The sequence below is a fragment of the Puntigrus tetrazona genome, chromosome 9, assembly GCF_018831695.1.
Source record: "Puntigrus tetrazona isolate hp1 chromosome 9, ASM1883169v1, whole genome shotgun sequence".
NCBI classification, from domain to species: Eukaryota; Metazoa; Chordata; class Actinopteri; order Cypriniformes; family Cyprinidae; genus Puntigrus; species Puntigrus tetrazona.
In genome coordinates, this window is record NC_056707.1 from 10,208,558 (window position 1) to 10,236,074 (window position 27,517).

At 37.4% G+C, this 27,517-nt stretch overlaps 2 protein-coding genes across 3 annotated transcripts; one reads left to right on the forward strand and one right to left on the reverse strand.

Annotated features, from left to right (window-relative positions):
* Window positions 1–291: 291 nt before the first annotated feature.
* LOC122351607 (target of Nesh-SH3) lies at window positions 292–18,095 on the forward strand. Its single transcript, XM_043248806.1, has 23 exons — window positions 292–550; window positions 3,172–3,351; window positions 3,423–3,491; window positions 4,062–4,194; window positions 5,034–5,215; window positions 5,383–5,426; window positions 5,504–5,546; window positions 5,638–5,715; window positions 6,711–7,133; window positions 7,172–7,894; window positions 8,636–8,710; window positions 9,202–9,369; window positions 10,501–10,569; window positions 11,880–11,921; window positions 12,030–12,155; window positions 12,367–12,456; window positions 12,587–12,796; window positions 14,121–14,226; window positions 14,470–14,549; window positions 15,893–15,922; window positions 16,025–16,183; window positions 16,259–16,381; window positions 16,468–18,095. Exons 1-23 carry the CDS (start codon window positions 439–441, stop codon window positions 16,581–16,583), a joined length of 3,381 nt encoding a protein of 1,126 aa, XP_043104741.1. The 5' UTR covers window positions 292–438; the 3' UTR covers window positions 16,584–18,095.
* Window positions 17,830–27,114, reverse strand: tfg (trafficking from ER to golgi regulator). 2 transcript variants are annotated; one of them, XM_043248805.1, is made up of 8 exons: window positions 26,980–27,114; window positions 25,309–25,496; window positions 24,968–25,051; window positions 22,291–22,437; window positions 21,611–21,760; window positions 21,005–21,160; window positions 19,462–19,545; window positions 17,830–18,685 (listed from the first exon to the last, which is right to left on the reverse strand). In XM_043248805.1, exons 2-8 carry the CDS (start codon window positions 25,490–25,492, stop codon window positions 18,300–18,302), a joined length of 1,191 nt encoding a protein of 396 aa, XP_043104740.1. In that variant the 5' UTR covers window positions 25,493–25,496; window positions 26,980–27,114; the 3' UTR covers window positions 17,830–18,299. The 2 variants fall into 2 exon arrangements, with proteins under 2 accessions (XP_043104740.1, XP_043104739.1); XM_043248804.1 differs by having other exon boundaries at window positions 25,309–25,493; window positions 26,980–27,107.
* Window positions 27,115–27,517: the final 403 nt, after the last annotated feature.

A 27,517-nucleotide genomic window follows, 5' to 3' on the forward strand; every position in this document is an offset into this window, starting at 1 on the left:
TGATCTTAATAATACATGAATAATATAAACATAATATCGTAACACCACAAATGTATTTTTCCTTTCTAATGAGGGTCCCAAATATTGCTTTGTGATATTATCACAGTGACTACCCCATGAAGCTGATCCCAAAGCTTAAGAAGCAATACAGAGCATGCTGAAATTGTGCAGCGAGAGAGAGACAGAGATAAGCTAAAGGTTTAACAACTACAGTGTGACATCATAGGGTCCCTCCCTCTTGTTAATAATCCAGTATAGATGGTCGTACAATCACACACCCATTTCCAAACACACAAAACCATACCACACAGTTTCTCTCACACCGAGTGTGCACTGACACCTGATCTGGGGTCACTTTAAAGGACAAGGAGAAAGCATATGATTCAAGAAAGAACAATTGCAAAAGTTAGATAGATAGAAGAGGTTTGAGTGGACTATATGAGCTCTGTATTGTTTTCTCTGAGAAAAAAGGACAACATGCGAGTCTTCCTCCTCCTCTTCCTCAGTGAGATCTTGCTGCTGAGACTGACCTCCGCAACCACCATAAAAGGTACCAACACAAAGCAATTCAATCTTGGATTCTAGACACGTTCTAGAACCATAAATATTCAATTTTGAATATTTATAAGCAAATTTGACTGCCAATATATCACTTTACAGTTTTAGCTCTTTCTAGCTGTGGTTAGAAATCCACATGCATGCAACTTTGAAATGATATCCATGCAGAAGGCTAATCCTGCATGCAGTATGCCTATTGTAATGCAATACTGCTGAAGTCATTAGTCTGGTATGCTGAGGATGCATGGTGCCGGTTAAAGGATGCAAGCTCAGCTGTTGGCAATCTGTTTATACAGATATACATAATGTATATGTTTTGTTTTTTAGGTTGGGATATTGCAATAATTTGCTGCAATTGTTTTTTGCAGAGTGCATTAACAGAATTCATTAATGATGTTTATGATTACACAGTAAATAATTTGTATTATATCAACAGTGAATGTTTCGAAAGCCTCGCAGGTCATTAAAATGGACTTTTATTGGATGACTGTAATGGATTCTGTTGAAATTGCAAAACAAATATTGTGCGTTGATGTCTTTACTGGCAGCAATTGCAAGGTCACATCAGGAGGCAGGTCTGTTTGTGTGTGTTTCCTGTTAAAGCTTGAATCTCTGAAGTGAGATTGTTAGAAATATTTGAGTGGGTGAAAGCTTAGTGCATGGGCGTTGGTTGAATGTGGATTAGTGTAGTTTACTTTTATTTTGCTTTAGTGTGCAATATCAAAAATGACCGACTCTGTACTTAATATGACTGTGCCTGAATTTGTTTTGGCCTCAGCACTCCTCATCTCCGGTGTCACGTGTAAGGTACAAGTAAGAGCAGACCCTTGTTGTGCAAACTGACATAAATCATACTGAAAGTTGTAAGCATCAACCCAACAACTGCCACTAAGCAATGGCCTCTTCATCCTATGACACTGCCTTATTGTAACACACCTCAGCCTTGACTAATTTATCCCAGGCCACCCATCTGTTCAGTCACTGAACATCTCTAAATCTCTAGTTCTCATGGAAACCCTTGTTTATCAATTCTTCATTGTCATGTGTTGCACACACTCTCCCAGAGGAAAAAAAATAATTTATTAGATGCTGCTGCTTTATAGCTCAGGAGACTTAAAGCAGTTCTCAAATTCAGATTTCACACAATGAAAATGAAACTTCTGTCATCAGTAGGTCCCAACCTCTACGAATTTCTTTGTTCTGCTGAATTCAAAAGAAGATTTTTTTGAAAAAGTTTGTAACCAGGCTGTTTTGGGTCACCAGTGGCTTCCATAATATTTTTTTCCTACAGCAGAACAAAGAAATTCATGCAGGTTTGGAACTACTGATGACACAATTTTCATGTTCTATTTTATTTCCTTTAAATAAAAACATTTTTATAATAGTAAAATTTTACTTAGATTGCATAAATCAAATGTTGATTTTTAGGAAAATATTCATTTTATTTTGAAAGGATGTATTAAGCTTATAAAAAGTGAAAGTAAAAGAAAGTTAAATTTCCATTAGATCGTTAAGATATAAATAAAGTTCAAATTATTTTGAAATTCTATTGACAACACAGTCCTGAAAAATATTTCACGTTTTCCACAAAAATATATTAAGCAGAACTGTCAACATTGCAAATAATAGGAAATGTGTCTTGAGCACCATGATTAGCATATTAGACAGATTTCTGAAAGATCATGTGACACTGAAGACTGGAGCAATGGCAGTATTTCAAATCAAACATTTTAAAGCAGAAAACAGTTCCTTAAAATGACTGTAATGTTTAAATAAATAATGCTTGATGAACAAAAAAATATTCTAGGAAAGTCTTTTCTACTGTAACTGATACTTTGATTTAGTAAGAATGTAATGATTTACATACTGAAATCTCACACTTTTGACTTTTGATCTCTGAAACTCTAAAGGAGAAATATGCGGGCAGCAGGAAATGTCTCCAGTTGCTTCTGAATCAGTCAGTATCACTGCAATCTGGGAGAAATCATTATTCTCAACGTGTCAGATTCAGTGGATGATTATGTTTATCCATGTTGCATGCAACAAGTGTTTTTTCTCATGTTACATCCACACATGATTTCTGCCATATCTCTGAAACACAGCAGTTTATCTGCTGATTCCTCTGGGAGTCATACAGAAACCAGATCTGATGTAATAAAACATGGGCTGTTTGTGTGATCCGGAGCGCAGTGCTCAATGCCAGGGGTTTCCCTCAAGCAGAAACAACTTTCTCTGGCATAGGATGCTGTTTCATTCTTCAGAAATGGGAAACGCACACATTTATGAGAAACAAACCACACTGGGATTCTTTTACGTGTTTGTGTTTTGTTGTCATAGTTTGCAGAACTAGATCATTATAACGTCACAATGTGATGTTTGCAAGAAAAACAATGCTGCTGACAAGTGCATGGGTACATGACCAAACCACTTTCATTTAGACTGTAGAAGTCTAGCTTTCAGAAAGGAAAAAATGACGCCGGGCTGATTGTTATTCCAAATCTCTTGGCAAAAACGTTGTAGATACAGTCACATGACTTCTGATATCCCTAGCTGAAGTCATGAAGTAAATGAAAGGGATCGAAGTGAATCTGAGATCACTTTTTTGAATTCCAGAGCAAAGACAAAACATGAGGGTGCGTATCAGCGCAGTTGGAGACACCATTGTATTGAAGTTCATCCGGCCCCATGCGGACACCAAACTGGAGGGATATATCCTGGGCTATGGCAGCAGTATGTTCTCTAAACAATTTATCCAGCTACCTGAAGATGGACAACCCTATGAGACTGAGATAGGTACTGTATTTGTTTCTAGCCTTCTTGTTTAGAGATGATGTTTATTTAACAGTTTCTTCTCTGTTTTATAGATGCCGAACCTAAATATCTTGTTGCAGTACAGTCGAAGTTTCCTGAGGAACCTAAGAAAAAGTGTGCTAGTAAGCAACACGGTGACACAAATGAAATTAGATCTGTGTATACACTCATCCCAAAAAGTATTCGGACATTTGAACCACACTTTAAAAGTTGTTGGCCTTCAGTACATTGTAAAAATAGGGTAAGAGAAATATTGTAAAAAAAAAAAATAAATGTTGGAGTTGTAAATAAAGATAATTTTCAATATAATCTATATTGAATTCGGAAAAGCTTTGTTCATCCTCTGAACAAAATGTAAGATATTTTGGATGAAAACTGAATAAATGTTGTTATTTTCATTTTCTTTGTGTAAAAAAAGCATTCTCATCGCTTCATAATGTTACGGTTGTGTCACTGATGACAGATGGAGTATTCTAATATTCATAATTTAATTACTTGGCATTCAGTCAAGGGACAGTCATAAGGCTCCTCAATTTGATCCAAAATATCTTACATTCTGTTCCGAGGATGAACAACTTTTTTACGGGTTTGGAAAGACAAAGGGGTAACCCTTTAATTGTAAAATTTGCTAACAGTTTCTGAGTGAACAGTGTATAATGCATGTTAACTGATGACTGACTTGTGACTTCCAGGAAAAGTAGATCTAGACAAACCACTGAACGTTGTGATTGGCTCAGTAACGGAGTCGTCAGTGCTGCTGTCCTGGGGGACACTACTGACCAGCCCCTTCATGGATACCGTTGTGGAAGACTGTTTTGAAGAAGGGTATGTGTCCTTGAGCGCCTGTGTGTGCATATCCATGTACCGTGTGGGTGTTAATCTGGATTCAATTAGTTTGTTGTTGACCTTCTCTCATTATTACACAGACAGAAGACAGAGCAGGTACAGGATCATGTGTGCAGGTGCCCATGTGTTCCAGAAACAACCAGACAGATTACGCACATTTATGGGAAAAACAACAGACTTTAATAAACTAAAACAGTATTAGAAAAAGTAAAAAAGAAAAGAAAAAGGAAATCGTAAAACACTGTGATAAAATCAACAGATGTTTGGGTGGAAAAAATAATTTGGGAGTGTATGTATGCACCGACGAATACACACATTTATTTTTATATCATTTTTGTGATTTTGCATATATGATTTTTAAACTAATGATGATCTCCTACACGTTCATATTTTTGTTAAGACATCTTTATGAAGTCTTTTTACTCATAGAGACTGTTGGATGCTTGCTGCAATGCATCCAATTTCAGTTTTTACTGTCCTTGTGGGTACATATGGTCCCCTCAGTGTAGGCACAATGTGACCCACACACACACACACTGTCCTTGGACACGTTAGTGGAAAGCTTGACCTCAGCCCTCTACAAAACAGCTAATTTGATCCCTCTGACCCATAAAAACCTTATAAAAGCCAGAAGGAGAGAGAGATGCTGGAAAAATTGAAAAAGGGTAAGCAGGGGCATCTGTATACATAAATAATATCTGAATTTAGCTCATTAGTGCCATATCACGCTGGTATAATACAAATGTGAGTTATTCAAACCAGAGGTCTATTTTTCACCTAGTTTATAGTTTCTGGTTTGCCGTTTTGTCTCCTCTCAGTCAGTTCACAGTGCGCTATAGAGAGAAGGAACCCAGCAACACCTGGAACTACCAGACCTGTCCATCCACCAGCACGGTCATCGACAACCTCAAACCAGATGCTTTGTATGAGTTTACAGTCCGAGCAGACACTGACACCAACAGTGGAGTCTGGAGTCCACCAGTCGTCCATAACACAGCTGGTGTGTCCCACTATAAAATATCCATTTTGCAATGAGTCATAGTTAACAATTGTCTTTTGTTTTTGATTTCACTTATGGATGTTTAGGATGAATGTCTTGACTGATATTTAAATGAAACATACTATAACTAAAAAGTTTACAAAACTTTATTGATTTTTCCCTCCCAGATCAAATAATAGAGCCTAAAGAACTAAACCAGGCGAAACCTAAGGTAAGCAAAGTTTAAGGACAGCACTTTTATTACCCTGCTTTATCTTTTATTTAATTTGGATATTGCTTCATAAACAGAATCCAGTTTTAGCAAGCCAGGAATCATTGCCACCAGAGCCAGGTAAAAGACATCTTTTTCCTTCCTAAACACATTACTACTGATAGTAGTAACGAATATAAAACATTTCATGAATTTTCCTGCCACTCTCTAGTCTTAAACAACATTAACCAGACCAGAACAGCTCCTCTATTCAGATACCCTAGCCTTCCAAAGCCAAGCAAAACATCAGGTAAATGACATTTTCCCAAGCAAAATAATACATAAGCAGAATGCAATACAAGTGTAATGCACACCACATACAACAGTATTAATGGCATAATGCTTGCTATTTTTTAAGTTGTATGTGAAACTGTATACAACATTAACTTGTATGCTGCCTTTGTCACCACATTACAAACATGCATATTTTAGTATGTTGACCACCAGTCATCTCAAAAACAAATGTGGTTATTTTGCATTCTTATTTGTTTTAAAAAAAAATACATATATACCATATACATACACAAACTGCAAAAATAGTATAAGTATGCCACAGTAGTTTGCTATACCAACCATCTCATGCTCTGTAAAACTATTTTTCTCCCATATATTTTCAGAACACTTCTTGCATGTAAAAAAAAGTCACATTTCTACTTCTCTAGATAGAAAACAATTCATCTGTTTTTTTATGTACACACACCTGGTTTTCTTCGTAAAACAGAGAGCCTGAATCGATATCATAACTAAAATGATTTTTTTTTTTTTGCGCTTCCAGCTTTAAATGTTTAGACATCTTTAAACACTAAACAAACCAAGTGCACCTGCTTTTACTCAAATTAATTATCTATGTATGTAAAACAGACTAAACAATTCTTCTGTTTTATGTCTTGTGACCTAAACTGTGTTTTAAATTAAACCGCTCAGTCTGCACATGTAGTGAGTCTCCTGTCACAGTGATTTTCAAGATAAATTTCAAATAAATGTCCTTCCATGTGTATCATAATTCCATGTGCCAGATGTGAATTTTCTGAAATACGCACAAGCTGAAGGTTCTGTTGGAGGAAAAAATATGTTTATAAAATTCCTGCTAAAGGATTTTATTAAAACCTAAAAATGTCCCATTAACTTCTGTGACAGGAGAGCTGCATGTCTCATTATCAACAAATTTATATAAATGCTTTTTTTTTTTTCCTGTGTGACATTTTCATTGACCGCCTGTAGTATAAAAAGTGTCTTTTTCTACAGTTTCATCAACATGGACAGTTCCTGACAATCCACCTACCTCAACTGAGGCCCTTCTTTCCTCTCAGACATCTATAATTCTGCCCACTCCAAAGACCACAAACACAGTTCAACCTCAAAACCTCTCCAGCCATCCCAGTACAACCCATGCAGATCTTCTGCCAGAGCAACATACTAGCATAACCTCACAACAACCTACAACATCTCAGCCACCACCTTCCAGTACGCAACAACAAACAAGCACAACCCAAACACCATCCACTACAATCCAACAATATACCAGCAAAATGCAGACCACGGTCAAAGATCAACCAAATACAGCGCAACAGCTTCTAATTACAGCCCTACAACAGATTAGAGAAACATCTACTCCAAATCCACCTACAACCAAACCACCAATTCAACAAACCCAACGACTCACCACAAGCACTGTCCAGGAACATCCTCGCCTATCTAAAAACAAGACACTATAACTCAAGAAACTGTCCATAGAAGAAAAATACAGCCCAGCACCAAGCTACATCGACTGAGCACAACCCAACGTTCACAAGGCACGTCCAAACACCAAACCACTCAAACTTATTTTCCAGAAACCACATCTCACTACCAATCCAGCACCATCACACATCCTGAACAGCCAAACACCAAACCACCACCAACAACACAGGATTGGTCCACAAATAGCCATTCACTGACAAAGACAGCTTTGACTTCACCCACCACTTTGACAAATATTGTCTTAGTAACAGACCAACAAACAGATATCTTAGTATCGCAGCTGAAAACCGATGTTAGCAAACATCCGGTGTTTAGCTCTAATCCACCCATCCCTGAAGAATATTCTACATCTCATATTCCCAAAACTAAAAATCCACCTATTACTGAGAACATACAGAAACTGACTCCACATCCTATATATCTACCCACAACCTTTTGGTACCAGCCCAGTCCCAGCACCATAACTAAGCATTCCAGCACCACTAAAAAGCAAGCTAGTACTGCTAAATACAACCCCAAAACGGATTCCCAAGTTGAAAATCAACCACCTACCCCTGAAGAATGGTTGCCAGATACCCCAATACTAAACATCACACCTCAAACAACTTTCACCAAATCCGATGCCTTACAAAACACACCTGCGACGGAGAGGGTAACAGTGGGGACGAGTCATCCAAGTCGACCAGCGGGTAACTTCTCCCCTAGACATATGATGTAGAAACAGGCTAGTTTTAGAACTTAAACGAATAGAGCACCCCAGAATAAAAATTACCCCATGATTTATTTGACCTCAAGCCATCCTAGGTGTATATGGCTTTCTTCATTTAGATGAAAACATTCAGAGTTATATTAAAAATCTCTTGGCCCTTTCAAGCTTTAGAATGGCAGCTAATGGGTTTTAAGAATTTGAAGTCCAATAACATGTACCCATCCAAAAAGTACTTTGGGGGGGAGTGAATCAATGTGTTTGACTAAGAAAAATATTCTAATTTAAAACTTTTTTAAAACCAAAATCTATAGCTTTCAATAACTGAATGTTTATGAGAGTAGAAGAGAGTCATATATCCCTAAGATGGCTTGAGGGTGAGTAAATAATGGGGTAATTTTCATTTTTGGGTGAACTATCCCTTTAAGACAGTAGTGTCAAGTCCTGTTCCTGGATGGCTGCTATACAGCAAAGTTTAGCTCCAGACCTAATTAAACACACCTGCATCAACTAATCAGGATTGCTCAAAATTTCCAGTCAAATGTGTCCTAAATTTTGCAGGACACTGGCCTTCTAGAAGCAGGATTGAACAGGTTTAAGAGATTCTTGGATGTTTTTCATTCGTTGTTATACCGTTTTTTAAATAAATGGTGCCAGATATTCCTTTCGCTGTCATTGATGATCTAGACAGACTAAAAGCTATTGTTCCACCTCTGTATGTCAGCTACTTCCCAGCCAAAGGACGAACAGCTACTGTCACAGCCAACACTTACAAATGAGGTGGCCAATAGGAATGAGGGTAATGATATCAGCTCCAGTTTTTTCTCCTAAATGTGCTGTTTGTCACCTGTCCATATTAACCACATAAATCTTTGTTGTACACAATAGCGTTTTGAGTGTCAGCACCAAACATCACCACCACTTCCAAACATCATCCTGCTGGGCAATGCCATTACCACCTGACTAGCACTGAAACAGCCCCACCACTGCCCCCAATCACCATTAAACCATCACCAACTGCACCAGCTCTCACATTACTGTGCCATTTATTCACCTCAAGCGTCTTACTACTTCATCCACTCTTCATGTCCAACACTTGCACTGTCATAATGCTACGCACACCATTTCCACCATCTTTTCTTCTAGATCTGTTGACTTTTGTTTCTGGATAGCTGGTGCTCTTTTGTGAGCTTCCCAGACTCATTCCCATCCAGTCAGTAAACAGATCTGTTGCCATAATCTTTAATCATTGTCTCCTTCCCGTTGCTGACTATGTTTGTGTTTATCTAGGCAGAGGTATCTTTCGCAACTCTTCTTCTGTGTCCCACCTCCTGGCACGAAATGTTACACAGAGATTAACACCTAATGGTCGTGTCCCTTCAGTTCATCATACAAGGTTTTTCAGGCCATCCTCTGGATATCGTAACTCAACAGGCAACAAGAAAAAGGGTATAAAAGGTATTTGAGATCTTCACACTGATACAGACATTCATTTTCATCAATTTTAATTGGGGCTTTTGACTGTTCAGTTTTCCATGCGTACATGCTTCCAATAATATATCCAGCCATCCTTACTTTTTTATTAATTAATTCTGTCATTCATTTCGTCTGTCTGTTTTATTAGACTTTTTAAATGTTATGTAGTGTGCAGAAGCTTGTAAGTTATGCTGTAGTGTACACTGCAGTGTTGCTGAAGTAAATATAACATATTATATGTTACTATAATGCATACATATTTTAGTTGTGGCTATTTTAAATATTTAAGCCATATTTATTTTATATCCATTTATATCCTTTCATTTGTTGAAATATTATCTTTATTATTTTTGCTTTGTATATTAGTAAATTGCAAAACAAATACTCAGTGTAAATTCTGAACCCTGTTAATATATATGAACCCTATTTAAAAAAATGTATAGATTACATATGTGAAGTGAAACAAGCCTTAGTCTTATTCCTAATATAGGTCCAATATTAACTTTTTTCAAGAAAACAATACAACGGTTGGACATATAATACATATAATGCATATAATCACAGTGGATCGAAAGAGAAAACTGTTTCTATACAGTCCCTTCTATCATTATTATGTTTATTTAATATTCTCAGTTCACTTGGAATTGTTAGACATGGTTAAAACTTAATTGCATAGGCTTATGTACAGTGTATACTGTGGACATTCTTCTTTGCACATGGTTTCTTGGGTGGATTTTAAATTCATTTTTAAGGGACTCTTCGGACCTGTTGACAAGATTCATTTGTTATCTACAGGGAAAAGACAAACACATACAGTCTACCTCTTTCTGCCAAAAGTCTGTTTCCCATCTTATCCTCTTCACGCTGTCATTTAATTCTGCACAACAGCTGATGACTCCTGTGACACCTGATATTACAGTTCAAACTGCATGGTTAAAAATAAATAAAAATTTAGTCCCTCTTTTTCACATCTGGTCTCTTACTCTAATATATATAAAATATTAATAAATATTATCACATATAAACATTCTTATATTTATTATATTGTTGTTTCTGATATGCTTTTAACACATTTCTTTAATTTTCCCTTTAATTTTAATTTTTTTATGACAGTGCCCCATGGTGAGCAACATCAAAGGCTTTTGGGGTCCAAATTTCCAAAGGGAATCAGAGAGCAACTGGGTAAACTCCTTCATGGATTCTGAATGCATATATTAAAGGTTATCTTAGTTTTATCTATATAAGGGGTTTCATGTCAATGTCATATTTGTATTACAATCCATGTTACTGTAGTTCTAAAACCTGGTGTTGTGTTTTTTAGTTTATTGTATGATTTTGCGGTCCCTGTCCCAGGAAACTGTGAATCCAATTGAACATAGTGTTAGTTTGGATACAGTTTTAACATGATGTCTGAGATAGATGTCCCTGTTTGGTAGAAAACATCTCCTGTCTAAAGAACGATTCCCTTGCAGCTGGATTTCATGACTATTCTGGGCCAAAGAAAATATTTATGTGCTGTTCATGTCATGATGGATTTTCAGAGCTTATGATTCTTTGAAAAAGCATGACAGATCAGCCATTGATAAACTTAGCCAACCAGTGATGAGAACCCAGGATCCTCTCTCACTTTCTCCATCAGCCTCTCCTAACCAAAGACAACTGAATAATAAAGAATCAGACCCCTCTGTCCTTACTCAATTGCTCATCCTATCCATCAATCTGACTCATATTAGAAAGTTTACTTGAACACATTTGGCAGATTACTTGAGTAAATGTGAAACTGTCCTTCTTCCAACTTTTCTTAAAAACCTTCTATTCATACTATATTAGGTTTCTGAAAATGATCTGGAATGTTTTGCGTATCGCATACTGGAATAATAGACCATTAGAGAGATGGCTGCTGGAAATTACATTTGGAAATTGATTCATCGACAGGCTTTGGTTAATATTATCCCGCACTTCTATTTTGAGTGAATATGCAGCATTATATCCGTGTAGTTCTGCACTTCATCATAGCATTGGTCCTTGCTGTTTTTGGAGAAACCGCACGCCTAAGAGTCTGGACAGCATTAAAAGATCCCGTTTGGCTCCCACCATACTCTGACTGTGCGGACATTAACCTGATGTCATACATTATATTTTAAAATTCCAACCATGTCAGTGTTATGCAGAACATACTTTAACTTTTAAATGATAGTCAGTGTGCAGTGTTTTTATTTAGCCTTCGAGAATTATATTAATGTGAAATAGCTGTTTCTTTATGCTGATCTTATTTTTTAAAATGAAAACTAAATTAAATAGAGCAAAACACCAAAAAGTCTTACTCTGAGCAGGCCGTAGGAGCTCCAGCTGTCTTATTGTTATTCAGATAATTCTCAGCAACTTGGGTTTTAATGTTTTTTTTATTATTATGGTCAAACTATTAAATGACTCCTCGATTAACCACAAACAATTACACATTATCTCCTACTAACCTTATGCCTTTTTTACAGAAAATACAAAGCTGAACCAGGTCTCAGAGACTAAAGAAAAGGGTGAGGACACTGACAGATAAAATGATCAAAGTCCACATGGCGAGAGTCTTGTTGGACATGCATGTGTTTCTTGCCAATTAATGAAACAATTTCCATGTTAACTTTTAGAAAACATTATTGATCTGAAGCAGATGGACCCAGTACCAGATTTAAAACCTCTAGCTCCACCCACTACTGAAAGACCAGCCAAACAACGGCCACCATCGACAACAACACCACAATCTCTTTTTGAGGGTATGCTCTAATTCGAGTTACCTCGTTTGAACAGAACTTTGATAAATACAACAATACTAAATGCTGAAATTAATGTGTTTCTGTACATATGTCTTCTGAAGTACTGAAAACATGTAAAACAATACGTTGAGAATGAGAGAATTCGTGTATGAGTAGTTAGAGTGTTGAATTTCTGGTCTTACGGTGTTTCATGTTTGCTTTTGAATCTTAGGGAGTCGTTTTGACACTGGTGACAACTCCTCTGTATTCAGTTCTCATCCCCTCTCTGAGGTAGATGCCACAGGAAAGAAACGTTTCGTAGGTAAGAATATGAGATAAAAGCATTAATATTTTGGAACTACCTTAATGTCAGACAGAATTGTGACTGATTTATGATTCACAGCCTTTTGAAATGAGTGTTGGACCTCTGATTGGCTGTCCTCCTTCTGCAGGGCCTCATGTGATCTATAGAACCGACAAACGTCCGGAGGAACCATGCTCTGTCACTAACTCTCTCAGCTTCTTCCCTGATGAGGAGATCGGATACTTGAATGTCACTGGCCCACCCAAGACCCCTCCATCCAACCTTACTGTGGTCACAGTGGAAGGATGCCCCTCCTTCATCATCCTTGACTGGGACAAAACAGACAACGAGACCACAGGTAGACAGAGCATTTGATTATTGCTTTTGCTGGCTTAAACTAGACACAGTATTGAAGGAGATGATGGACAACTTGAGAAATGAATGGGAAAAGTTGCAATGCCCAATATGGCAGCTGTTGGAAAGAAAGTTGAAAGAGCCAACTGCCTTTTTGATGGATGCAAAGTCTGTTTTTTTACCTCTGGAATGTACATTAGCTGAGCAAGCCTCAAAAATATTGGTTTTTAGCTTTCGTTTGAGCTTAGGAAGCTAAATTTATGATACCATTGTTGTCAGACTTTATTGCGAATTTGAATTATGGCTTTGAAAAGTTCTTCTGACAAATCTTAACAGATTTTTTGTATTTCTCCATTCCAGCAGATAGAAGTTGTACTTTATGTCCATTACCTGCATAGAAAATCACTGCCAAGATGGCCGCCAAGTGAACTGGCTTGCCTTGTGTGAATTTTGGTTAAACTTACTTTAGTTAGATTTAACAAGATATATGAGATACAAAAATGAAAACTGTCATTATTTGCTCCTTCCAAAATTAGGTAATTCCATACTTTCTTCCCTCGAATAACAGAGATACACTACTGTTCAAAAGTTTGATGTTTTAATATTTCTGAAAGAAGCCTCTTATTGTCACTAAGGTGTAATAAAATATTGTGGCAACACTTTATTTTACAGTCTTGTTGCTCATATACCTACTATGCACTTATTATAGTAATTACAATAACTAGGTAATAACTAGCTACTAACTAGGTACATTGTTGGATAAGTACATTGTAAGTACACATACTGTAAAATAAAGTGAACCAATATTGTGAAACAACTGTTTTTTCTTTGAATATTCTCTTTATTTTATGTAATTTCCTCCAGTCTTTAGTATAACATGATCCTTCAAATCATACTAATATTCTTATTTACTGTTCAAGAAACATTATTATGATAATAAATAGATTCTTTGATCATTAAAAAATCAGGTCACACTTTATATTACGGTGTCTTAACTACTATGTACTTACATCAAAAAATGTTCATAGTGTATTGCAAGACACTTTTTCTGCTATTGATTTGGATACAGATAATTTGAGGGACAGGATTGGTGGTATGGGTAAGTTTAAGCGTGGGTAAGTTATTAAGGCCACCTGGTATAAAGTGGTACCAAAAAAAAGTATCCAAACTTTTCAACAGTAGCTTTTTTAATATATTTATTTACTTCCTTACTCGCTTATCCCCAAAATCCAAATAAAACACAACAGATATATTTTATTAAATAATAATTCTCTTTGGTGTTCTACTAAACAATTTTAAACAACAAATTGTTTCTGTTGTGTGAATAGAATATGAGGTAGTTTCCTCCACCAAAGGTCCGCATGGTGAGGAGGTCTCTGTCCAAACAACAAATCAAACACATACTGCTGTGGAAAACCTGAAACCAGAGAGCAGGTATAAAAACAATATTTTATTAAATTAAGCTAATTGCAATTGCTACACACTAACTCATATTTCTACCCTTACAGACAACATGACAAATAGTGTATTGTTTAGTGCTGTTATGAAGCTTTTTGCTGTGGGGCCGTAAAAGTCCACTTAATGTTTGTTAAAAGAAAACATAACTCATTAGTAATGTTTGCTTGTCCGATCAACATTATATTGGTTCAGAGTTATCAGCTCTATTTTCTCTTGTAGTTATGAGTTCAAAGTTACACCCAAGAATGAGCTTGGTTCAGGCCCAGCCAGTGAACCTGTCACCTTCAGTACTGAGTCAGGTAAGTGGAGAAATGTTAAATTAATTCATTATAAATACATTGTGTTTTGAAGATATGTGTAAGAGTCTCAGCTGAAAGTCCCAGATCTGGAACCACAATCTGTTCTGAGGTCATTGTGAAATCATTTGGCTCATCCAGTGAATCTGAGCTCTGTTTATTCCAAAAGTGTCACTGGGCCAATTGTATCAACAAGAGAAGCTTTAATGGTTTTTGCTTGAGTTTTACACTATGTTTAAGTCATCTCAAGCCATAAGACAGACCTAAAACTAAATCACTTAAATCTCATTCAAATCTTATTCATGCTTCGAAACCTTCGAAAGCATTGCGATTAGTCACAAGTTGCGTGTCAACCGATTATGTTTGACATCACTGAAAAATTTCAAGAAACTGGCACTTATATGAGAGTAGAGTCATGCAGGCCAAGGTAACTTAAGAATGAGACATCAAACTCACAGGTGTGTGTCATTGGCAGTGAATGGTTGCTGTAATGTATATGTATAATTAGCATATAAGCATTACTGTCGGCAGTGAGAGTAATGAGCCTAATGTTCAACTAATAGTTCCAATGTGTTCACTCTTCTGGGTCCATTGCACTTATTTACTGTAGGTAAAGGGGCCCTGATAAGCTGCCAGAAAATAATAATAACCATGAGGATGTCTGAGACAAGCTCTGGAAAATTGTACATCATGATAGTGAGGACAACTCTTGGGTCTTTGGATTTTTAATAACTTAAGTTGAAAACCATGCCGTGTCGTTATATTCAGGCGTTGAGTGCAATAATAATTGCCTGAATGGCATATTATTTGGCTTTGTTTACCTTTGACGGCTATGTTTGGATCAGCCTAATTTATTTATGTATAGTTTTATTGAATTTTAAATGGGTTTACTTCATTAACTTCATTAGACATGCATTTGCATGTACACCATGCTTAAATGTTTGGGGTGAGTAAAATTATAGTTTTTGAAAGAGATCAATACTTTTATTCATCAGTGATGCATTTGTTTTCCATTTATCAAAAAATTCTGAAAAATGCATCACATTTTCCACAAAGGCATTAAGGAGCTGTTTTCAACTTGATGTCTGAAGGATCGTATGACACTGAACTGACTGGATTAATGGCTTCTGAAAATTCAAAATGGAATAAATGGCATTTTACAATATACACAAAAACTTATTTTACTTTAGTTTTTACTGTTTTTGATAAATGAAGGAACTGCAGCCTTGGTGAGTGTAAGAGATTAAAAAAAAAAAAAAACCCCAGAAACTAAATCTTACTGACCCCAAAATGTCTCATCAACAATGCATTAAGCCACAGTGACATCATGTTTTTGTGCATTGCAGCTGATCCTCGTGTGAGTGAGATCCAAACCGGTAAGAGCTCGGTCACCTCAAGCATACGATATTAAAATACAAAGAAGAATAATCCTGTATACCAACTGTACATGTGTGTCTAATTTATATTGGGTCTCACAGGTAAAAATGCCATCTGGTCATCGTTTCCATTCAAGTCTGACTCATACTCCGAGTGCAACGGGCAGCAGTTCATAAAGCGGACCTGGTACCGCAAGTTTGTGGGTATCCAGTTGTGCAACTCTCTTAGATACAAGATCTACCTGAGCGACTCTCTCAAAGGTCCGTCTTAACCATTTACAGACTCTACAGATATTTCTTTCATTTAGTTACTTTGTAGTTTTTCTTTTTCTCCAGGGAAGTTTTACAGCATAGGAGATCAGACTGGGTATGGAGAGGATCACTGCCAGTTTGTTGACTCGTTCCTGGACGGACGAACCGGTGGTCCTCTTCAACCACATCAGTTACCACCCAGAAAAGGTTACTAATAAAAAATGTTTTATTGAACAGAAACAGTAATCTAACACTAGCATGCAAGATATGACGATTCCTCCTGTCTTATCAAGGCTTTTACCGGGCCATGCGCCAAGAGCCTGTCAAGTTTGGGGACATCGGAGGAAATTCCATGATCAACTACGTGGCCTGGTATGAGTGTGGGATTCCCATTCCTGGGAAGTGGTAGGATCCTGAGGAGCAGATGGAAGACGTGACAGATAAGAAACATCCGCTCCTGAAGGAAAACAGCCTTTTCTATGGGATGTTTGTATAGAGAGTGATTTAACGGGAGTGTTTATCTGAATTTTCGGGTATCGGGCACATACAGATTTATTTATATACTGAAGTAGTGCAGCAAACGTACAGAGAGCTAAATCAGTTTTATTGTTGAGATTTAACTTTTGAGAATATAGGGAAGCAGGCTCCCTTAAAGGCGAAATGAATGTGTATATTATTTATCAAAATGTTAAATATGCCAGTGAAACGAAAATGACCACGGCCGACTTAAAGGAACGTTCCAGGTTCAAAACAGGTTTTGTAGACAGCATCTAGAACATTACAGAAAAATATCTTTACTAACAAGTTATATTTGTATTATATAAATGTATGTATAATATAAATATATTTATATAATTATAAAAATGTCACTTATGCTTTGCTTTTTACAAAAAAAAAAAGTGATTTTTGCACGTTTTCTCTGTCAGCGGTCCTTTTTTGGACTTTGCAAGTACTGTGCAAACGTTACCAGGTTTACGGGCTTTATATGGTCATACACTAGTCTCATGTGAATATCCTAATTAAATGTTTTGGCTTCACGAAATACTGTGTATTTTAAGCTTTATCCGGGTGCAGTGCTTTGCCCCATTTTCATTGGAGGTGCTTTATTCTGACCATTTTTTTCCAAATAGAGTCAAATGATTTTTCTGTCAATATGTCACAGATGCTGTTAACATACTTATGTACTAAGCTTGAAACATTCCTTTAACAGCTCAAGCGCAATGTTAAACAAGAAATTTAAAGACTAGGTCATATAAACTATTGTTCAAGACATGCAGCTTTTCAAGTAATTGTTGTAATTATACTATGTATGAATGTCAGAAATGCAACATCTCTTTAACAAGGAAGTCTATTGTTTTGTACAGAAGTTCAGTGACTCATGATTTCCAGAGAAAGCTTTTAAATGCCAGATTTTATGTAACATGTTTTTACATTGAAACTTTGATATATTTTATAAGGTTTATAATGAATCCGCGTTACCAATAAAAGCACAAGCAGTTTATTTTACGATCTTCTTTTTTGGTGGCTACAGTTTAAAATTGTTCGAGTCTGACATGAAAATATACATTTTTTCATGTTGTTTTTTTGCAATCCTGATCAGTTAAAAAAAAAGACCCAAAACAAGAGATAAATGTTAAATCCATGAACAAAGATGATTCAGTCTCAAAGTCTTTATTCACCTCCTGAAAACAATGTTACAGTTTATACAGAAATGACAGGCTTCACTGCAGAGGGCCAGTCAGGGGTTAGTAAAAACCAGGACATTGGAAAAAGTAAAGAAAACAAGTAAAGAAAACTAAACAAATATCACTTACTTTGATTATGATAATTTTCTAGTGTTTAAACAGACTCATGGTTTATGACAAAATAACACCAATGAGGAGACCGTGATAAAATAAAATGCACGCGCACACACACACAGCTGTCCACTTCCACACCATTTGGTCTCCCATGTGTGCAAACACACACATACAACCTCAATCTCATTCTCACACGCATTCTTTCAATCACGCAAAGCACAAACAAACACAAACACGATATTAGAATGTCAAACACAGATTTTGGGGGCTGATGCGTTGGAGACAGAAAACTTGTAGCGAGGTGCTGTGAGGATACTAGTGGCCTCTTACCGATACCCAGGGCCCGGCTGGGTGTAGCCCTGGCCAAAAGGGGGGCGGTTTCGGGCATAGGGGTTGGCACCCCCAAGGGGAGGGGTGGCGCCTGGCGGCGGGGTGTATCCGGGACGAGGCTGATAACCTCCTGTGGCCTGGGAGGTTGGAGGCAGGCTGTAGTTAGCTGGCTGCTGAGAGGCCTGGGATGTGTAGTTTTGAGGCGGAAATGCTCCAGGCGGGTATTGGGTGGGTCCTTGGGGAGCAGGAGGCTGTGATTGGCCGGAAAACCCTGGGGCGGAGCCAGGAGCACCAGCAGCCTGAGAGGTAGGGGCGGGGTAATTCTGGAACTGCTGCTGAGGAGGCGGAGCCTGAGGAACACCAGACTGAGGAGTATAACCAGCTGAAAAAGAGGATTAAAAATTATTCATTTAAAAATAAACAATGTTACAATTTGCTAATATACATGTCTTTGGGCGAGGAACTGCGTATGCGTGTTTGTTTGTATGTATTTTGCTGTGATACATTCAGGATTTTTTAATAAAAGAACAGCATTTATTAAAAAAAAAAAAAAAACTTGATGGTGAAGACCTACAACTTAAATAAATGCTGTTCTTTTTAACTTTTTTATTCTTCAAAAAGACAAAGTATCAGAGTACACAAAATACTGATCGGCACAACCGTTTCCAAAATTGATAAATCGACAAACTGTTAATAAGCCAGAATGATTTTTAAGGATCATGTGACACAGAACACTGGAGAAGCAGATGATTAAAATTAAGTTATGCATCACATGAATAAGTTATATGTACAGTATATTAAAATAGAATGTTTTTGTGCAATAATATTTCACAATATACATTTTTTTCTGTATTTTTGATTAAATAAATGCATCCTTAAAAAAAAAAAAAAAACCAAAATCTTACTGATTTCAAACTTTAAAAAGGCAGAACATAATTAGTTTATATTTCACATATTACATTATTTACATTGTATTAATAGTTATGCATTAATAACAAACGCACATATCAGTAACTAGTTTTTTTTCATACGTTTAAGAGAAATTCAGCATCACACCAACTTAGTTGTTTGCAAACGCCTGCATCACTTTTGTTAGGAACAGAGCTAGCAGAGCTCTAATTCACAAAGGCATCATTAGTGGGTGTTTCGGAGAATTACCAGGGTACTGCATCCCGTACTGCTGCTGGGGTCCAGCTGGTGGAGGGTATCCACCTGGAGCCTGATACTGCTGATACATCTGACCTGTTAGATAAACATGTTTTCTGTCATTAAGACAACAAAAATTCATGTTTTTGATTCACACCGTTAAGGGAGGGAATTCCCTAAAAATCAGGGACATCAGCGGATCCTAGCGAGGATATCCCACTGTTACTTGGTTTCATCATCAAAAGTTAGAGAAATATCTGGGACACCAGAGGGCCATAAATATTAAGAACTGATCTCTCTCACTCTGTGTCGGAATATATTTTAATGTGGGATATCTGGCATGTTCCTCTGGAATATCAACAAATGAAGAGCCAATGCAGAGAGGCTGATTGAAAACATACAAATAGGATAGCCACATAAAATTGAGCAGATAATAGATCGTCCAAACACTGGCAGTCAGTGACAGCCTGACCATCTGCGCAGAGCATGGCTCCTGACTGAAGATGAGAGACGTCTGACCAACTCATTTTAAATGCTTTGTTTGGAACCAAACGTAAGTAGACTTAAGAAGCTCTAAATGGTTTTAGACCCACGTTGCGCAAATCACAACGAGTAAAGACAACAGCAAATATGCTGAGACAAAGCACACAGACTATCCAAAGTTTATAAATGTTTGTGTGTATAGCACCAAGAAACTAATGAGAAAAGGCTGTGTGTCTGTGTGTTTCCCTTTGCAGTGGATGATGGGAACAATAAAGCAGAGAAAAGCATCACAGCTCCATAACTCTATGTAACCATGGAGACCATCCACACAATCTGCCAAATCTAGAATAGCTCTGCACAATTTCTCATGTGTTCTGCGTCTATGTGGAAGAACTTCTTTGGAAAGAGTGATGGGGAAAACAAATCCAGCGGACGGGCGGAGAATAACATTACGCTCCTGACTTGAAGGCCATTCTGGTTCATTTTTCTTCTGCTGTACACCTTCCCAAGAGCCTCACTTAGAAGGCAACATCTGCAAGGTGATGTTTTTTTGCTGCAAACAAATCCGTTTTGCGTGGGTTCATGAAGAGAACATGTGTATGTACAGGTGTGTGACCTTCCTGCCAAAGCAGCATGACCTGCCAAATCAGGATGCGTCCTGCATTTCTCAAGTCCACTGGAGTGATGTGGGCGTTTTTTGGAAGGAAAACGAGGGGAGATATTTCAATGGCCAAGTGGAGAATAACATCATGCTCTGAATTCACTACAAAGACTTTTGAGCCACATGATTCCTTGTTCATCTTTCTTTCACTGGACACTTTCCCGTAAGCATCAGAAGAACACATCTGCAATAAGGATGTGCGAAACCGCTATTCTCTAAATCGCCTGGCCAGTCTATATTGACTCTTTTCAAGTTGTATGATTAAACTGGGTCACTCGACACTGACCAGGCATGTTTGTTAGTGGGCTTTACAAAAGACACACTGCTTATAAGTCACATAATTTCAGATCACACACTACATGTAGTACCATTTCAGACTTTGGGTACAAGTTTTAAAATTGGTAGATTTACCATCCATAGTAGCAGAGGGAGGTTGTTGGACCCCTGAGTAAGCTGGAGGAGCCTGGGGAGCCACAGCAGAAGGGGGCGCTGCAGAGGATGAAGAGGCAATACTGTCAGGAGTAGCAGAGCGCTCCTCTGCAGCAGCAGTGGCGGCCACAGCTGGAACTGGAACACAGGGAAGAGTAAAAAATCAGGTGGTTCAAGATCTTAAATGTGACCCAAGTCAATATAGCAATAGCCAAAAATACATAGTATTTTTCTTTTATGACAAAAATCATTAGGACATTAAATAATGCACCCTCAAATTCCAATTTTCAAATAGTTTATCTTAATATTGTCATATCCTATATAAACAAAACAAACCAAAAATACATCAATGGAAAGTTTATTCCTAACAATTTGCCCTTATGACTGCTTTTGTGATTCAGTGTCACAAATATAAATTAATTGGTTACACTAGAAGCCACAAGATTGCACATCAAATGAAATCTGTATTAATGCAGTATGAGGCTAAAAAGTATTACATAACAACTGTCAAGCACTTTACCGCAATGGCTGAAAAAACATATATAAGCCACAATCAAGCACTATGAAGTCTGTACATGTATAGGGTACCTTGGGCAGGTTCCTCAGACAGGCCAAATGCAGAAATGACATTCTTGTTGACTTCTTCCTGGTTCTTCAGAGGGTCGAATGCAGACATGCTAGCAGCACTGACTGGAGGGGCCTGCTTCACCGTTGAATCTACGGCCTCATTCACACATTCTGTCACCCAGAGACATCAAAACAGCTTTAGTATCGCCTGTCTTCACCTCTCAAGCGACATTTATGAGGTGAAAACATAAAAGTAAATGAAAACACTGTCGTTGTCCTCATTCGGTTCCAAACCCATGCAATAAATGTGGATGCATTTATTCAAATTGTCATTTTGATGACAAATTATTACTTTGCAGCTTAAATATTAGCCTTTTCAATAAATAAAAATGTCTTATTGACACATTGACTATTTTTGAGTTGCTTTTTGAAATTTGGCCACTGTATGCTTTTGACTGCAACATCGTTAAGATTTACCAAAGGATCTCCTTTGGTGTTCCACAGTAGGAATAAAGTCTTATGGGTTTGGAAAGACACAAGGATGTGTAAATGACAACATTTTTACTGATCCAACTCTTTATGTTGTCCACCTTTTTATATCCAAATAAGCTTTTAAGAGAGACTTTTTCTTTGCTCCAAATACTTTGGCAACGGTACTAGATATGAAGAACATGAGAATCCCTCTGGGAGAGTTCACGTACCGGTTTCTGGGTTGGTGCTCTCTGGGACAGACTCTGAGGGGGGCTCCAGGCTGTCCAGCAGGCTGTTGACTTTATTCCTCAAATGGATCAGTTCTCTACGCAGGTGCTTCACCTGAGACGACTCCAGTGGCCGAGGCTGCCCATTTACTGCGAAAACACAAATATTATTTTTGACAGCACTGCCTGACACTAGTCAAAATGCATCGGTCCATGTTAGTCTTTATCCTAACCAGACATTTCATTGACTGCTTTGCTTCTATGCTTTTATGTTTTCTTTTATCCAAAACCCCATCATAACATATTAAACATCAAAAATGCTCAAAGTTGCTGAGATTTTGTCATTTCATGCAGCTTTTCGCTTACAATGCTGAAAAAAAAAAGAAAAAAAGAAAAAGAAAAATACTCGATGCTGGAGGCTTGTCCTAATTGGCCTGGTCAGGATGTCAACAAGTGAACAACAAATTTAGATCATTTAGATAGCCAGACTGACGTCTATATGATGAGGTAACCCAGAGGTTTGGCACTATGTGTGAGTCTGGAATGTTTTTTTCCTGAGTCCATATGTGTGAGACCGGCAGCCGCTTGAACCGTTCCAGACTCTTCAGAGATCACAAGAGCTCGAGCAGGCGTCCAAAACCCAGTCTCTGTGCGCCAGTCACACGTTTGGGATGCATACACGCACGTGACATTATACAACCATGAACCAGCACATTTGAACTTTTAAAACTTTCCCAAAATTCTTTTTAACTAGTTAAATCATCCAACAAAGGGCAGGGCTACATTTGCTAACACAAGGTCAAGCCATGACATCATCTTGGACAGTGCAGAGTGCAGACTTGAGCAAAAAGTTATTAATTTCTTTTTATTAGGAAAAGAAGCACACGTATTTTGAGTTGGTACTTAAATCGTTTCTTTCATTGTCTTCGAATACAAGCATAAATAGTGGATTTAGTTAAACCTGCACAGACTGCAACCTTTGATTTTGGCAGGATTTGATAAATAAATCACAGTGTAAAATAGCGTATGAATCAAACAGCCCAAATCTACAGTCTCTGCAGCATTTATGATGACACATTTGAAGAGTAGTGGGCGCATGCTGAGAACTGGCACTCTGACACTGCAGTGCAGATGTACCTGCTCGAGCCAAACTTTGAACAGAGCATGACGTTACTGGCAGGCAACTGCGTCCGATTTTCCTCTCTTGAGAATATTTGTTTGTGCCATGTACCAGTTAGAGTGTGGCTTTTCAGCACAGCTCACATGACTGAGAGCAGACTTAAAGTCTGTAAGATGACCTAATCTATCTTAAAAGCAATAGTTCACCAAAAATGAAAATATTTACTCATCACCAGGTTGTGCCGAACACAAAAGATGATCATTTGAAAAATTGGAAACACTGGATCCCACTGACCTTAACTGTAAAGTTTGAATAAACTTTCCCTTCGTTCAGTGGTTCTCAAACTTTCTGACTCCCAAGTCCCCTCAATTGTCCACAACAATATTTATTCAAAGGCCATATTTTTGCTCTCAAGACTTATTTTTAATATATGGCTATTTAGTTTCTGGAAACTCATTTACAGTTATTCTCCGAACATACAATCATTCATGATTTACTGGATAATAATTTTTATTTTTTTAATTTATACATTTAATAGTCTTCATGTTTGGAGCTGTGCATTATATCTGTTTAACACTTTTAAAATCCATGTTCTGTCAAACCATATTTAGCGGCCCAACAAATATTTGGACTCCCAAGTCACACCAGATTTTAACGTCCCTTTGGGTCAACCTTCTGCTAATAACTTTACAAACACATGGACTCATTATCAGTTCAAATCCTGTAGTATTGTGCCCTCTGCTGGAGATTAAAAGCTGTAGCTGTGTTTATCCCGCAAGAGAAAAACGACATCTCCTGGTTGGATGAAATATTACCAAATTCAGCATTTTAAGATTAAAAGAGCTTAACTCCGCAATATTACACCACCCATGCGATGTGGGATTATGTTCTTAACAGAGAGTCCTTTTAACCCAAAGGTTACAGAACAACACTGTTTTCTGGGTCACAAAGACACATTGAGAAATCAAGAAGCTTTAACTTGATATGCCTCTGTTATTTTAGTATGGAAAACACCAAATAAAAAGAGCATAACACAACTATGTGCTTTGACGACATTCTTTGAGCTACAATTATTAAAAGGTTTGTAGCTCACATGAGCTGCTTGGTTCTTATAGTCTTGCGCACCTCTCTGTTATTCTGTAAAGGGAGACTATGAGCACTGAAGCGTTTTTGGAATATGATCTTCCTGCAGGTAAGATAAACCTACACATGCTCACTGACCTTAACTCTAGGCGTGATTAGCACTGATGAGAACAGCGTTGTTGTGCCTGTATCTATGGCCTTTTGTCATTTATAACAGAAAATATTTTATTTTACAAACTGAGGGACAGACAACAGTAACACAATTGTAATTTACAATTGAAACCTAATAGGCAAGTGGGCTGTGCTTTACATTTAACCTTCAAAGCATCTAAACTATGCTGTTCTACGTTGCACTTTTAAGGTGCAATGTAAACTATGCTTTAAAAGAGATACAACACACTCCCTTCATGCTCCTTTCCGGTATTTTTGTGCAGATATATTCTTTAACATTTATGAGCAAAAATACAGATGTCTTACCAAAAAGAGTGAGCTTCAATATTCTACTGCACTGGATTGCAAAGGACAAATCAGAACTGTCAAAGATGGTGATAAGATCATCATCTGGAAGAGAGCAAAAACATAAATTATGAAATGGATACCAGAGAATGAATGAGGTACTTACAAACCTAAAATAAAACGATCACATGTAAAAGCAGTAGAGAGTATGTGATCTGTACCTCTGAAGTTTATTAAAAACAGGCGTACAGATCTTATATTTTTATACTACATGACTGATTAAAAATGATTAAATATACATGCATGCAAAGTGTCCAGTTACTACAACCTTATATGCTACATGCATGTTTTCCAGAACTGACCTTCATCCTTATATTTGATGGTAACTTCGTCGCTGCTCTGGAGCTGCCCGCGGAAGACTCGCTGCATCATCAGCAGGAGCTCGTCGTAGGTGATGTCTTCATTGTGGATGGGGATCCGGCGGATATCATCACCCAGCTGAGCTTTAATGATCAGCTTCCCACTCAGGTCCAGCTGGCCATTCATACTGCTGAAAAAAAAATACAGTTGTGTTTAAAATACCGTGTCTAATGTATGTATAAATAAATTAAAAATATGCTTTTCATCAGCCAAGAACAATGTAATTAGCTAAAGAGAATATTAACCAAAGACAAATGAAAAACAAAATTGAGATTGAGAATACTCCAAATCCATGTATAAAAAAAAATCTATAGTCAATATTACACTTTCACTATTTGAAAGTTTATTAAAGAAGCAGAACATTTATCACAGTTTAATACATCACATGCCCATTAGACGTCATTTGATAGTACAGGAGCAAACTGAAACCAAACACACTGTCAGAGCTGCAGCAGTGATAAATACATTAAACGTTGGCAGTCCTAACAGACAAGAGAAAAAGACAATTATTATTAATAATAATATTCGATCAGTTAACACAAAAGTTAACCATGAAACCTGATAGTTACTTGTAACTCAATGAGTGTCTTCACTCACCACCAACACAGATGCTTAGGTTATGGATATAAAAATGTCAGTGAATGACTTACTTGGAAACCCAGAGCCTAATGTCTCATGTATGAGGTTATATCTGAACTGCTACTGTACATTACTGGGACATATTATAAAAGTCTAAGGGTCATGAGATATAAGATGATTTGGCACATGCGGATGGCCTACAATCATTCTTAACTCAGACTTTGGCCTCATGCATGATTATAGAGGGAACACTTTGGGGTTTCGATCACAATACAAACAATCTGAGTGTGTGATCAAGGACAATCTTTCTCTGATTAGTTCATCCTGGTACTCTGCAGCATGTAGACAGACCTGTATTTATCTCTTATGGAACTTAATGACAGGCATGACTGAAACTCTTGACATGCTGCGCAATGGACAAAGAAAATGACAAAACTATAAAGGAACTGATTGCTCGGAAAACAATGAATGAAATTAAACGCACTCTCTAGCGTCTTATCTGTCAAGAAGCATTACCATTTTAATTTGTCATTCATACGAAGAGCCATCAGCTAACTCAGAAATTCCTATAAGAACATAAGATGTGGTTTCTATCACAACACATCAGGGCCACTTTCCATCATCGTACCAGCATAACGTTTAAATATCTTGCCTAAGAATGATCCATTTCAATCATCTCATCAGGCCTTGTTCACCTGATGATGCAGCAACTTCCTGCCAAATAAAGCTCTCCCGGTGTGAAAATATGAAATACTGTGATCAATTCTCAAATCAACCGCAGCGACCATTATTCGTGCGTTTTAAATCCGATTATTTAACTACGCCACAGTATTGTTCAAAAGCAGACGTTTGTACAAAACCTCTCTCTTGGTTTTTTTAGCTTGCCCTAGTTTCTCACAGGCTAAGCTAAGCTAATGCTAGTTTGCTTGACAACCGGCCTACTACTAATGGTTCAGTTCCTGAGGTGCCCTAAAACTGTCCAGTTACTATATAAAAGTATGTAAATGTCAGTAGAAGAAGGCCCGCGTCTCTACCTGGTGGTTTGGACGTGTCAATCCCAGCAGCAGCCTGTGTGTCCTGGACTTTAGCTGAACGACGCCTGACTGACTGATGATCGGAAACGCCTCACAGCGACCTGTACGTGGCAAAACCACAACCGCGCATGCGCGCTATCCGGACACTGCTTACACTGTCCTGTAAATTTAATCACCACGCTTTATGAGGTGGCCTATACGGCGTCTGAGTGCGTTTTGTTGTCCAAAATAATATAAATGTGTTTATTATTAATCTGTTTAATTATTTTAAACACACAAAACTGACTGAAGTTTCAATGAAATAATCGATATACTGGATTCTCGTAAAGTGATGCGTGTTTAAGTCTGACAGTGTGTTCAATATGAATTTACCTATACTATTTATTTTTTAGGTGACCCTCTGAATTGTTTCTCTGTAGTCTGTTGTGTTTGTTTTTCAAATTTTGTTTAAAAAAAGCATTATTTTCTTGATCTAAGCCACTAGAGGGAACATCATTTTAACCAGAAATAATCTACAGTCTTTACAAGAGTTTAACCT